The sequence below is a fragment of the Pristiophorus japonicus genome, chromosome 16 (genome assembly GCF_044704955.1).
Source record: "Pristiophorus japonicus isolate sPriJap1 chromosome 16, sPriJap1.hap1, whole genome shotgun sequence".
Taxonomy (NCBI): Eukaryota; Metazoa; Chordata; class Chondrichthyes; family Pristiophoridae; genus Pristiophorus; species Pristiophorus japonicus.
This window is the reverse complement of record NC_091992.1, coordinates 7,565,373-7,580,224: the sequence shown is the minus strand read 5'-3', so window position 1 is coordinate 7,580,224 and position 14,852 is coordinate 7,565,373. Positions and strand designations below refer to the sequence as shown.

At 45.4% G+C, this 14,852-nt stretch overlaps 1 protein-coding gene across 4 annotated transcripts in view; it reads left to right on the top strand.

The window, feature by feature from the left end:
* Positions 1–14,852, top strand: part of LOC139226291 (uncharacterized) — a 136,252-nt gene that overhangs the window by 67,952 nt on the left and 53,448 nt on the right. For all 4 annotated transcript variants that reach the window (XM_070856938.1, XM_070856937.1, XM_070856940.1 and 1 more), the window contains 4 exons: positions 532–699; positions 5,738–5,831; positions 9,923–10,073; positions 12,137–12,341. In XM_070856938.1, the coding sequence (XP_070713039.1) occupies positions 532–699; positions 5,738–5,831; positions 9,923–10,073; positions 12,137–12,341 (618 nt within the window). The remainder of the gene's footprint in view (positions 1–531; positions 700–5,737; positions 5,832–9,922; positions 10,074–12,136; positions 12,342–14,852) is intronic.

Here is a 14,852-nt window from a genome sequence, read left to right as displayed (position 1 = left end):
AGTTAAAGTATTTATTGTTTTAACTTTTTTTGCAGCGATTACATAGTTAAGGTTCTTGTAAATGTTTTTGGAATGTATTTTGGAATTTTTCCCCCCTCCCAAGGCCTCTCTCACAGCGCTCTCGGCCCTAGACTAAAGTTGCCGAAACTCGTGTTTTGCGTCGCGAATAATCGTGGAACACCTCCCTTACGTAAAGGCCGAAAGTTCATCCTAAAAACGGTAGCACAGCAAAAACGGTAATTTTCACATATCGCTACCGTTTTCGCCGAAAAACCCCGAAAGCCAAAAATCCAGCCCTATATATTTTAAATCAGGTCATTAACTTGACCTGATTTAAAAGAACAGAAATATGTGGCCAGTGTCAAAAATTGTTTGACTTTTTTTTTTCTGAATTCCATGAAGAATATCACATCCAATTGTGCTGTGTATAGACAAAATCTAGTCTGATCTTATTTTAATTTAGAATGTTTTTTCTTGTGCACCGTTCTTTTTCATATGTGAAGGTACTCACAATAAAATTATGTCCTCCAGACTTTGGACCAGTGCCCCTGGGCTGGATTAAGGTAGACCCATTTCACCAGGAAACCACGGCGACCAGGTTGGTGTGGGCAGCCCATCCACTGTCCTCGGTCTTTGTATTGTATCCTGGGAAGGTCCCCGACAATATTTCTGATGGAGCTCCAGCTTACAGCAGCACAGGTAATTCAAAAATCTAACTGAACTAAAAGTACAGTGATCAGGACCAAATGTTTGATGAACCAGAGAAACTGTGGACCCTTTTTAATAGCACTTTCTGGTTCTGATGTCTGGAACTTAAGCAAAATCTCATAAATTCCAACCGTCTCGATTTCTGTGAGATTGCACATGAATACACAATGGTGCTGAAATTGTTCGACCGTTCATGCGGACTGCTGCTGTACTGCATTGGGCGTCTGGCAGAGGAGCCGCAAACTCCACCAGGAGACCAGGAAATGGTCTCCCAGCCTTACACTGGAGTTTTCTGCGACCTTGTTTGGGGGCAGTGCCTCCATCTGCCCCAAAACAAGGCGACTGATGCGGAGGACACAGAGCCAAGGACGGTGACATCCTATGCCAGGAGTTCCCACTTCTTTGGGCACAAAGGGACCTGGTGTCTGTTTGGAGGCTGGTACATTGAATGAGATGAGGCAGAAGTGGCCTCCACCAGGGGATCAAGGCTGGAGTCGGAGCCTAGATCACAATAGTCTGAGGTGGTGGGTGTAATCTATTTGCTTCATGGGCTCTTTGCTTAAGAATTCATAGCAACACATTGCTGTTAGGAACTAGTTGGTTTATTAGCAACAGTTTAACAATCACACTACACATTACCAGTTCATCCACCAGGCTCACAAGCCTCATCGTGGATCTCCTGAACCCAACTGGCTGGGGTTTTATTGAGTCTTGTGAACGTCATGTGACTGGCCCTACAACTATTTTGTTGTGAACAATTAAATCAAGTGCCCCCTGATTAAAGATGGGTGGGGGGGCACCAAACACTTTCAAACAAGTGCCTCCTTGTTTTTTGCGGGGTTTTTTGAGGACACTAAAAGCACAAATTATACAAGTGCCGCCTGGCTAAAAGGGGGGGGGGCACTAAAACCGGCACAATAAACAAATTAAACTTTAGACAAAAAACATGAAATTAAAATTTGGTTGCCGAGGGTGATTCAACAGCTCTACAAACCTGTGAGCATACTCACAGGGCACACATTACATGGAGGAATGTTTTTTTTAATTGAAAGACGTCCCCTACCGTAAACATAAGAACATAAGAATTAGGAACAGGAGTAGGCCATCTAGCCCCTCGAGCCTGCTCCGCCATTCAACAAGATCATGGCTGATCTGGCCGTGGACTCAGCTCCACTTACCCGCCCGCTCCCCATAACCCTTAATTCCCTTATTGGTTAAAAATCTATCTATCTGTGATTTGAATACATTCAATGAGCTAGCCTCAACTGCTTCCTTGGGCAGAGAATTCCACAGATTCACAACCCTCTGGGAGAAGAAATTCCTTCTCAACTCGGTTTTAAATTGGCTCCCCCATATTTTGAGGCTGTGTCCCCTAGTTCTAGTCTCCCCGACCAGTGGAAACAACCTCTCTGCCTCTATCTTGTCTATCCCTTTCATTATTTTAAATGTTTCTATAAGATCACCCCTCATCCTTCTGAACTCCAACGAGTAAAGAACCAGTCTACTCAATCTATCATAAGGTAACCCCCTCATCTCCGGAATCAGCCTAGTGAATCGTCTCTGTATCCCCTCCAAAGCTAGTATATCCTTCCTTAAGTAAGATGACCAAAACTGCACGCAGTACTCCAGGTGCGGCCTCACCAATTCCCTGTACAGTTGCAGCAGGACCTCCCTGCTTTTGTACTCCATCCCTCTCGCAATGAAGGCCAACATTCCATTCGCCTTCCTGATTACCTGCTGCACCTGCAAACTAACTTTTTGGGATTCATGCACAAGGACCCCCAGGTCCCTCTGCACCTCAGCATGTTGTAATTTCTCCCCATTCAAATAATATTCCCTTTTACTGTTTTTTTTTCTAAGGTGGATGACCTCACATTTTCCGACATTGTATTCCATCTGCCAAACCTTAGCCCATTCGCTTAACCTATCTAAATCTCTTTGCAGCTTCTCTGTGTCCTCTACACAACCCGCTTTCCCACTAACCTTTGTGTCATCTGCAAATTTTGTTACACTACACTCTGTCCCCTCTTCCAGGTCATCTATGTATATTGTAAACAGTTGTGGTCCCAGCACCGACCCCTGTGGCACACCACTAACCACCGATTTCCAACCCGAAAAGGACCCATTTATCCCGACTCTCTGCTTTCTGTTAGCCAGCCAATTCTCGATCCATGCTAATACATTTCCACTGACTCCGCGTACCTTTATCTTCTGCAGTAACCTTTTGTGTGGCACCTTATCGAATGCCTTTTGGAAATCTAAATACACCACATCCATCGGTACACCTCTATCCACCATGCTCGTTATATCCTCAAAGAATTCCAGTAACTTAGTTAAACATGATTTCCCCTTCATGAATCCATGTTGCGTCTGTTTGATTGCACTATTCCTATCTAGATGTCCCTTAAAGGGACTGCTGGGGCTACAAGTTGCGTTTACGAAGGGGGAGGTGGGGGGGAGGTCCAGCAGTCCCCACAGGCTGGCCAGCATCTGCCTGTGTTACCAGGGCATTCAGATTTGACCCCCACACTGCCAAAGGCTTGCTTCTAGAGGCCTCTCCCCAGGACCCTGTGAAATTTGGCGGAGATCTGTGGCAGATGCAATCCCAGCGTAATCGCCTGAATCGCACTGCATTTGCTTTTTAAATCTCTCCTCTGCAATAGCATATCAGAGCACATTCCGTGTTGTACTCGAATTTGGAACTGGGCCTAATGCACAACTCACTGGGTTTCTTTGCGATGATTAAACCATCTGCAACAATCGGCGAACGGACCATTTCAACTATTCTAAATATTGCAGTCACTGTTTGTATATTGCCACGTGAATTTCAATACAGTTGTATTATTTTCCTCTGTCCACCATTCTAACTAAGATATGAGGTGATTTATTTTTCATACCATTAAAATCATCATCATCGTAGGCAGTCCCTCGTGTCGAGGATGACTTGCTTCCACGCCCAAAAGGTATGAGTTCACAGTTATTTCAATGAAGGACCGAATATTCCAAGTCCCAAACTACATGTTGAAGGGTAGGAGATGCCTGTGCATGGATTTTTTTTAATGTGTGGTGGCCGTTGCACACCAGCCACCACACGTTAGAGGAACGCCATATGTATTAATATTGCAATTAGATGGAACATAGGAACGTAGGAACAGGAGGAGGCCATTCAGCCCCTCGAGCCTGCTCTGCCATTCAATTAGATCATGGCTGATCTGTATCTCAACTCCATTTAAACGCCTTAGCTCCATATCCCTTAATATCCTTGCCTAACAAAAATCTATTGATCTCAGCCTTGAAAACTACAATTGTCCCCCAGTGCCCACAGTCTTTTAGGGGAGAGAGTTCCAGATTTCCACTACCCATTTTGTGAAAATGTGCTTCCTGAATAGTTTGGCTTAAATTTTAAGATTATGCCCCCTTGTTCTGGATTCCCTCCCCAGAGGATATAATTTTACCCGATCGAATTCCTTTATGATTTTAAAGACCTCGATTAGATAACCACTGAAACTCCTAAACTCAAGAGAATACAAACCAAGTTTATGCAACCTGCTCTCATAATTTAACCCTTTAAGCCCTGGTATCATCCTGGTGAATCTGCGCTGTAACTTCTCCAAGGCCAATATATCTTTCCTGGGTCCAGTGCCCGAAACTGAATGTAGTGTCCAGATGTGGTCTGACCAAGGCTCAAACATCATTTCCTCACTTTTGAATTCCAACCATTTTGAGATAAAGGCCAATGCTCCATAAACCTTTTTGATTACCTTTTACACATGTGACTATTTTTTTAGTGATTTGTCTACATGGACACCTAAATCTCTTTGCTCCCCCACAGCTCCTAATCTCTCACCATTATTCTGAATCGTCTTTCTCTGATCCAAAGTGGGTGACCCCATGTTGAACTCCATCTGCCATAGATTCTCCCACTCACGTAGTCTGTCCATGTCCCTTTGTAAGATCCTGCTCCCAGCTACACAACTTAGTGTCACCTGCCGACTTGGATACCTTCTCTATTCTTTCATCTAAGTCATTAATATATATGGTGAAAAGCTGAGGCCCCAGTACAGATCCCTGGGGAACACCACGTCACATCCTGCTAATCAGAGAAAGTTCCCTTTATCCCTATTCTCCGGGGCTGAAATTCAGGTACGTCAGAAAGCTGGCTGCCCTATGACTTTTTGCCTGGTTTTACCGCTGGGATCTATGAGGCGGCCTTCCGATCGATTTACAGGACTTTCAATTTTTTTTAAAGTCGGACCGGAAGTCGGTCATAGTGGGGGCGGGAGATCGACAGAAAGGCATGTTGAGAGGCTGAATTTGGGTCGGGACCGGGACTCCGCCGCTTCCCTCCGTTAAAGGGGAGAGAATCGGGGATATTTTATCTTCGGCCACTGGGCCACCAGGGAGGGTTTTGGCTGGGCCAGTGGCCTGGCACCCAAGAGGGGGTGCCAGGCTGCCTATTGGCTGTCCGTCCGAACCTGTGGGCACTATCTTGGCGGCCGATTGGGAAGTCGGCCGGCAAAAATAAATACATGCCGGCCGCGGCAGTGGGCCCTCCCCTTGAAGGGCCGCCACGCTCCGGACAAGGTGCACCGACAGAAAAAGCTGTCGGGGGCACCGCGCGGCGGGGCAATGATTTTTTGAGCCATATTTCACTCAGTGTCTTTTTCAGGTGAGGGAGAGCGGCCGTGCGCGTTCTGATGACGCGCTTGCGGCGGTCATCAGCATTGGGCCGGAATCGGATCCAGGCCAAAAAAATCCCCCACCTAAATTTGGGTCGGGTCGGCCAGTTGACCACAAAGCGGCGGCCACTGGATTCCGCCGCAAACGGGCAGTAACGGGTCTCTCTGAGACTCTGAATTTTGGCCCCTCTGTCTTCTACCTGCCAACAAATTACGAACCCGTGTTACATACTTATGGTTTTGATTTTTACAGTTTAAGTGGGAGGCGGGGTGCAGGTGGGGGAATGAAGCACACCAATAATAGAAAGAATTTGACTGAATCTAATTTTGTGTGTGTGATATTTCTGCAGAGCTTGTCCAGCAGGGGTCAGAGATCGCACTGGCTGCTTACGATCCATCGCTGGAACAGCAGGGGCAGAGAGACCAGGAAACGGAGCGGGAGAGGTAGATTGCCCAACGTTGCCTATTATTTAACTTAAATTTCACCCATATTACTTAGCTGCATCTCAGAGCAACATCAAGTTGATGAGTGGGAACAGCATCTCTGAGGCTGGAGTCAACTTTGGGTAATCATCGTTGACTTTAGATGTGGAGCAGCAGCGTAACTTATTTTTTTTCAAGCATTCCTTTTATCTATCTTTTAACCATCCTTGGGGGAGCAATTGGCCTCCTTTGTGCCTCCTGTTAGTGCCTCCAGGGGGCGATAATGCAACGCTACCGGCTTTCCGACCGAGAGTGCTGACACCCACGAACTTCCCTTGCAGGTTAGCGGTGGCGGTAAACCTTAACGCCACGATCTGCTGCGCCCCGGAGATTGTGATGTCATCTGGTGCGCAGCGCCCCGGTACTGCCCCGGGTCCTAAATTCGCTTCCGTCCCCTGCAGCATCGCCGGGCGTCAACACCGGCAGCTGCAGGAGACAATGTAAGGTCAGCTGGCCACCTGGGGAACGGTTGTTAAAGGGATTGGTGGTGAGGTAATAACATTTTTTTTAATCAGCCCTCTGTGCTCGTTTTTCAATTATTCTACTGCCACGATTTATCAGCCCTGCACTCTGTTAGAGTCCCTGGGGCTGATCGTCGCGGATCACAGGCGCCGTCGCCAAGCAGTCGATCAGCTTCCTTGCAGTGCCTTCTACAATGGCCCTTCCCTTTAAGGGAGAGAAGGAACCTGTGAGTCCAGCAGCACTGCACTGGACATAGTGCAGCGCTCTGCTGGTACCGCCCCTCTTGCCTGGCTTAGCACTCCAAGGAAAGTGGTAGCTCTTGATTGCATGCTCCACTTCCCCCCCTCGAGCGCTAAACCGGAAGTTCGTGACCACTGGAATTGGGTAGCGCCCAGCGATACGGTTGCGCTCCCACAAAAAGTTAGCGCCCCACATGGGGCACCACGCATTTTCTAGCCCCTTATTTTTTTCAGCTGGAAACTAACCTACAGCTCCTGCCAATGCTGTCATGCAATCTGCCACTGGAACACGTGCACGAGCAACCTGTAGTGCTTTCGCCTGTGATTCTTTTCCTGCTTTCTGCTGGGAAAGCACCACTGCCCCCTGCCCACAGCAGTATGCCTGAGATCAAGAATGCGCAGTGCGGTTTGTGCAAGTGATTAAGCCGTGCAAAAAAATTTTGCGAATCTTGAGGCAGTTGCGGGAGGAAATGGCAAAAAGTGCAAGTGGCTGGAGGAGATACTTGTCTCTTGGGCGTCGGTCCAAAGTAAAGTGCTGGTGAGCAAATTGGAGAGTTTGTTGAATCTGCCGATACAGTAAACAGCTAGCCTCACATGTGGCAAACACTCAGATCGGTATAGCTCCCTAGTGCTTTAATTTAGGGCCTAACTTTAAACAGTACTGGTGTACGGAGCTGAGAGCTTCCTGGTTACTGCACTAGCTAGAAACATGTTCGGCAGGCAGAGCGATACAGAGTAGTGGCTCTTTAAATTGGGCCGCTGCCTAAATGTAATGTGCCAGCGAGAAGGGAGGCCAACTAGGGAATTTGTACAGTCTGGTGAACATCATGGGATTTATTTCAGCATGTTGCCCATAACAAATCACTTCCCCTATGTAAGGGGAATCACAGGCATTTAAAGGAAATATTTCATATATATGTTAATTCAACAGGAGTGATAAAATTCCTAATCTAGACTTTAATTAGCAAGATAGTTTCCCACCTGAAGGCAGCATCTGTCATTACTTCTGCTGTTCCTGACATTTTATTGTTCCCTCGCTAGATAGTATGACAGCAAGTGTTCAGCAGTTAACCGTGCAAAATATGACTGCAGTCTACAAATTCATACCTGTTTATCAACTTGGCTGACTGCCTAACTTAAAAGATCATGTCAATTAAAGCATTCACTTGAAATTACGTTTCACATTGCCATAGCTGTCAATTAGACATCCGAGACCTGTAGCTCATTAGCACTACAGGCACAATAATTCTGAAGCACTTCCTCACTTGGGGTGATATTGGGTTGAATTGGCAGGGTTGAGCCTAGTTTTTAAATATTTCTATTAAGATTTTTTTTAACAGATTCGAACATACAGACTGACTAAATGATCCCTTTGTAAAGATGTACATGTTTCTTCTTGTGTGAAAATCTAAAAAAAATACCCACCGAATAAATTAGTGTATCACACTCATGCTTGAATGCACATATTTGTGTTATGCCTGTGGGGTGAGAGATATGTTATTTGCATAATATATACAGTTGTGGTTACTACATTTCCTGCACTACCCTCCCTTGAATTACTTTGGACAAGGTTCTGAAAAAAATCTATTCTACTAGTATGTTGCTATTATAAATATTGCAAAAATAGAAGTGTGTTTCTATAGCACTGTCCAATTAATGGATGCACTCTCTGCTTCAGTTCCCCATTTAGCCGAGGGAAGGAACTGAAATGGGAAGCCAAATGGGAAGTGTCTGTACTGGGACATAAGGGCAAATTCATTGGTTCTGTGCTCCCAACAGAGAGGTACGCTCGAAGAGAGAGCTGGAAGGAGAATCAGTGCTGTAATACTGTAGCTGTATCTCCAACACACACTCCCTTTGAATGTGGTTCCCTGCTGGGAGTGTGGGATCTGTGAATCCAGTGTAGATATTCAACCTGAGCATTGTTTTTTTTTAAATGTTGCCACCCCTCAATTTCTTCCTCCTTTCTTGAAGATGCGTACAATTCTGGTTGCCATATTATAAAAAGGATATAGAGGCATTGGAGAGGGTGCAGAGAAGATTTACAAGGATGATACCAGAAATGCGAGGGTGCACCTATCAGGAAAGGATGAACAGGCTGGGTCTCTTTTCTCTTGAAAAGAGAAGGCTGAGGGGTAACCTAATCGAGGTCTTTAAAACGATGAAAGGTTTTGATAGAGTGGATACAGAGAGAGTGTTTCCACTTGTGGGGAAGTGTAAAACTAGAGGCCATCAATATAAGATCGTCACCAAGAAATCAAATGGGGAATTCAGAAGAAACTTCTTTACCCAGAGAGTGGTGAGAATGTGGAATTCGCTGCCACAGGGAGTGGTTGAAGCGAATAGTATCGCTGCATTTAAAGGGCGGTTAGATAAGCATAAGCGGGAGAGGGAATAGAGGGTTATGCTGATAGAGTTAGATGAGGAAAGACGGGAGGAGGCTCGAGTGGAGCATAAACGCCGCCATGGGCCTAATGGCCTGTTTCTGTGCCATATATCCTATGTAATCTTTTGCTGACTCACTGTGGGATACAGATCCACAATGGAGGCAGCCCCCAATACCTTGCCCAAGTGGCAGTTCTTGGATGTATATGCCTAGGCAGTGGATGCTGGCAGGTATTCCATCATGGCAGGCATTACAGCCAAACCTGATCCTGATCCTGTCCCCACACTGTGCATTACACACACTCTAATGGCAAGGGTCAGTACATAGTGGTCAGGAGCAGCAGCTCTGCCTGAAGTGTTGCCCTTCCTTATTCTGTGGTTGCTGAGGATAGTGGAGCAGCCCTACCATCACCCTGGCTTAGATCAGTTGACTAGGCACAGAGCAAGAAAAGAAAGAAAGACTTGCATTTAGATAGTGCCTTTCACGACCACCGGACGTCTCAAAGCGTTTTACAGCCAATGAAGTACTTTTTGGAGTGTAGTCACTGTTGTAATGTGGAAAACACAACAGCCAATTTGCACACAGCATGTGGAAGGAAGTCATTCCTCACAAGGGCCCGGGAGAGGAAGGGGTGCTGGAAACCTTCTGTTTCATACTGATTTCATTGAACGTGTTGCTAGCTGACCGTGGAGTAACTGAGTATGGAGATATTTACAGCTTAGACCACGACAACAAAACATTAGGAGGCATGCTTAAATTATAGAAAGAAAGAACTTGCTTTTATATAGCGCCTTTCATGAACTTAGGACGTTCCAAAGTGCTTTACAGCCAATGAAGGTAGGAAAGGAAATTAGGTAGGAAGGGTCTCTCTTTCTCTCCCCGCTTACCCTCCTTATAGCAAAATTTTTGAAAGAACTATTTTCTTGTACTTTTTTTACTGAACCTGTCTGCTTTGATTTTGCCAGATCGTTATCATCTGCTGAACCTCTTCCTGCGTTGCCGTGGGTGGCCCGTAATCCAGCTGTGGCATTACCACATCCAACAATGGTAAATGAGCCTTTTGATCTGTACATTGATGCAATACGTTATATCCCAGACAACGCAACCATCACCAAGGTAAGACGTGGAGAAAGCACATTGAGTATTGGTGTAATGAGGGAATGGGATCTACCTGCAGCACCTCGGGGTTGATTTTCATCTTTGGCGGGCAGTGGATGGAGCGATGACAACGCGCGCCCAATATCGCTGCGAAAAGCCCGAACCATTCCGATGGTCAGGCCTCGTTGGCATTCAAGCGGCAATCTGCCAGCTTGTTAGGATTGCTGATAGTTACCTCTCTGTTTTTGGTAGGGGAACGGGAAATGTGGCAGACCACCCACAGAGTACAGGCCTGACACAAGAGATTAAAGGAAGGGAAGGGCCAGTTGAGGGCGGGGGGAACCAATTATTGAAGGGGGGAGGATTAGCAGCAAGACTCAGAGAGAGTAATTACGCTCATCTTGCTGCCTAAAACGTACCAAATAAATTATTCGTCATCATTCCCCGGAGCTGCTTTCAGTGATCCCATCACGGGACGCTAGTTCTGGCTGTTTCCCGCTGTGTAGTGGCTGGTTCCAGCACCCAGCAGGTGCCGCGCTTAACTGCACCATCATGGCTTCAGGGTCCTAACAATGTGATAGGACCCTGATTTGCATTGTGTAATGATGCTCTGCCTGTTTCCAGAGTAGTTTGCTCCCCAGTATTTGAGTTAGCTTATCTCAGTTGAGGTGGCGGTTGAGGTGCTACAATCGGCCTCAATATCCCTGAATTAAGGAGGGGGCAATCAACCGAGGATCTCACTCCTGATCACTAATATGTGCCTAATGCTGGAAGTGTGGGTGTGAAGGCATTGGGTGAAGACAGGATTAGACTCAGCTGTGATATGCCCCCACAGTTGACTAGGGTGTTACGTCTCACCCGTAGGTGAGCTGGTGGAGGGCAATCAAGTGGAGCATAAACACCAGCATGGACCGATTGGGCTGTGTAATGTATGCACCTGTGAGTATGCTCATGGGTTTGTAGAGGGGGGCACCACCCCCAGCAACCAAATTTTAATTTGATTTTATATGTTTAAAGTTTTATTTGTTTAATTGCCGGTTTTTAGTGCCCCCCCCCCGCCCTTTTAGCCAGGGGGCATTTGTATAATTTGTTTTTCGGTGCCCTCGGGAATAAAAAACAAGAGGGCACTTGTTTGAAAATGCTTGGTGTGTCCCCCCCTTTAATCAAGGGGCACGTGATTAATTGATTACAACAAAAGAGTTGTAGAGGGGGGCACTTGATTTAATGTTTTATTTTGTTCACAACAAAAGAGTTGTAGAGCTGTTGGTGGTGTCCAACGGTACACTCGCAGCCTTCCACGAGAGGTGGGCGCCGGAGGGACTGGAGTGCATCATTATCCCCGACAACTGCATTTTAATTTGATTTAAGTTTACTGTCAAAAGTTTAATTCGTTTAATGAGTCGGTTTTAGTGCCCCCCTTTAATCAGGAGACACTTGATTTATGGTTATCAACTAAATAGTTGTAGAGCTGTTGGCGGTGTCCAACGGTACGCTCGCGGCCTTCCACGAGAGGTGGGCACCAGAGGGACTGGAGTGCATCATCACCCCCGGCAACCAAATTTTAATTTGATTTAAGGTTTTGTTAAAGTTTAAATTGTTAATTTGTGGGTTCCAGTGTCCTCGCCAAAAGGGGGCATTTGGTTTACGTTTCTACAAAAATAGTGTAGAGCTGTTGCATTGTGAATGGCTTAGCCAGTCACATGATGTTCGCAAGTCTCAATAAAACCCCAGTCAGTTGGGTCTAGGTCATCCACAATGAGGTATGCAATTGTGAGCCTAGTGGATGAACTGGTAATGTGTAGTGTGATTGTTAAACCTTTGTTAATAAACCAACTAGTTCTTAATAGCAATGTGTTGCTATGAATTCTTAAGCAAAGAATCCAAGAAGCAAATACATTACAAGCCGAATGGCTGTTTCTGTACTGTATATTCTGTGTAATCAGTCCCTGCAGAACTTTAGCTCAGCAAGGAGCTAGTGCCTTTAGGAGAGGAGACAGTTGGAAAGAAAGGGTGAGTTTGGCTCAGTTGACTTGAGCCTATTGGAGTTTTGACATTTTCTTCTTTTTCCTGATACTCTTAAGGTGACTGGGCGAATAATGCGTTCAGGCCGGGATGACCTCCCTGATATCTTGGCTTTCCCAGTACTCAGCAGCCCAGCAAGATCCCCAGAGTTCCGTTACTGCATGACTGTAAATGTGAAGGGCCAAGAAACACTAGATCACAATGTGTTGATTTTGCTTAGAGTGTACACAGTCGATTCTGACACGGGCGACCTGGTTGTTATAGGTGAGTGAATTTGTAAATCAGGTAAATCTGTTAGTCAGATAAAAGAATCAAAACAAAATAGGGGGGATTTTTTTTTAAATGGAGTAAAATACAGAATGGAAAGATGTACTTAACTAATGGCTCAGTAGGTAGCACTCTCGCCTCGGAGTCAGAAGGTTGTGGATTCAAGGCCCACTCCAATAATCTAGGCTGACTCTCCAGTGGAGTACTGAGGGAATGCAGTATTGTCAGAGGTGCCGTCTTTTGGATGAGATGTTAAACCGAGGCCCCATCTGCCCTCTCAGGTAGACTTAAAAGATCCCACGAAGAGCATGAGAGTTATCCCTGGTGTCCTGGCCAATTTGTATCTCTCAATCACCATCACTAAAAATCAGATTATCTAGACATTATCACATTGCTGTTTGTGGGAGCTTGCTGTGCGCAAATTGACTGCCGTGTTTCCTACATTACTTAATTGGCTGTAAAGCACTTTGGGATGTCCTGAGGTCTTTGTTTAAAGGGTAGAAATTCCTCGATCATGTTATCACACTCGTCTCGAAGATATTTTAACAGTGGCATTAACCCATTTAGTTTAAACAGGTTAATATCTGGATTTTGGTCTGAGCACTTTTACGAATTTGTGCAATAGCTTGGGCGACAGTAATTTTTACTCCTAAATTCCCAAGCCAAATGGTTAATCCGGAACTCCAGAATGCAGTGCCTAAAATGTCCCTTGCCAAAACCATAATCGTTGACGTTTAAAAACATTCCTCAACCATAGGGCAGATTTTCCTTTTATTGTGCTAGGGTGTAAAGGATAACCTGGGGAAATGCAGTGAGAAAAATTGAGTGGGAAGGATTGCAAGTACCCAATGGAGCCTGCTAGATTTTCCAACCATTGATTTCAATGGACCGCTTCCACCTTTCCCTCGGTAGATACATCTGGTCTGATCAAGCATTCCTCTGCCGACTGTATGCCGGGTCCCACCGAGAGTCCAGAACACAGGAATTCCCAGCGTAGGGAATCCTCACCTCTGACCGCAGTGAGGCTCCGCCCCCAACAGGCTATCCTGGATACCTCAGCACAAGGCTAGGACCTGCCTTATCCCGATCTTGGCCTAGATTCGCACGTTAACTCCCATCAAAGTTATGGCCAGAACTGCCATGGATTCACGGAGCCAAGACCCTGTAAATGCTAGAATTCTGAAATAAAAACAGAAAGTGCTGCAAATACACACTAGGTCCATCTGCATTTGTGAAGTGAAAAGCAGATGGTGACAGACCTCCTGTGCATTTCTAGCACTTTCTGGTTTTATTATATACCTGGGGTCTTCATGAATTGCTCAGTCTACTTTATCATGGTTCATGTTATCATCTCCTGAACTAAATTATGTTCTGATATGTTAAGGTGTGCATGTGTGTGTACATATATATATTACATATATACGCACGCATATATATAGACGATAGTTGTGTAAAATGAAGTGTATTGTGTAGCTATAAAACTCACTATTCCTGTCAGCTGCCTTCATTATAACCTCCCCTGAAACTTAGTGCCTCTGGATGAGACACCAGCACTTTGGAGGTAGGGGGCTGTCTTTTCAAGCAAGCTTGATAACAAATATGCTTCTTGACTTCCACTGAATATTATTAATTAAGCCTGTCACAACTGTTATTTACTAAAGTCAGCTAATCCATCTCATTAATGAGTGGACAAAGAAAGTATTTTTGGATGAATTTACATGAGATGGCTGACAGGTCCATCTGTTGCTGTCATCCTGTTGTGTGGTGGTATTTTTTCAGTGCATGTCCAGGCCTTTCATATGTTCTGACATTTTCTCCTAGTAGCTATTACGGGGGGGTAGGGGGGGGGCGGCGGCATTGTGTGTCACAAAGTGGTACACCTCAGGTTCAAGTCATGATTCTTCATATAGCAAGTTCCCAAACTCACCTGTACGGTCCTGGAATTATAACATTGTGAGCAAGTGCTGTGCACAAGCCAAGTGCTTCAGCACAAGGGGGAGAGAAGGAGGAAGCAGTGGGTGAGGGGTGGGGGAGAATCACCCATTCTCTGCACCTGTCAGCGGCTCTGTACAAAGCGGTCCCAGCCCCTAGCGATGACCTGTGTGTTTTTGACCGGGGACAGTGCAAGGTGCAGGGAGACTGACGGAAGAGAGAAAAAGAAAATCTGTGCATTAAAAAAAAAATCATGTACATATAGAAGGAAGAATTTCTTTGATTGCTATTGTAGCCACATTGTAAATGCATTCCTGAAGATTTTGTATAATCTGTATTCCTAGTGAAATGTGTTCTTTTTGTAACCCATGTGCAATTTTGCTATAAATACCAAAGCGAATCTTCATGAATGTAGTTATAACTACAGTAGGGACAAGAAGGATTCTTCCCAAGTTAAATTATAAGAATATTTCAACCTTATAAAATCATAACACTAAATATAATTTCTTGTCAAGGTCATTGCTATCTCACTGTTCAGTGAAACGCTGTTAAATACCCTGTCTGTTGGTTTAGTGA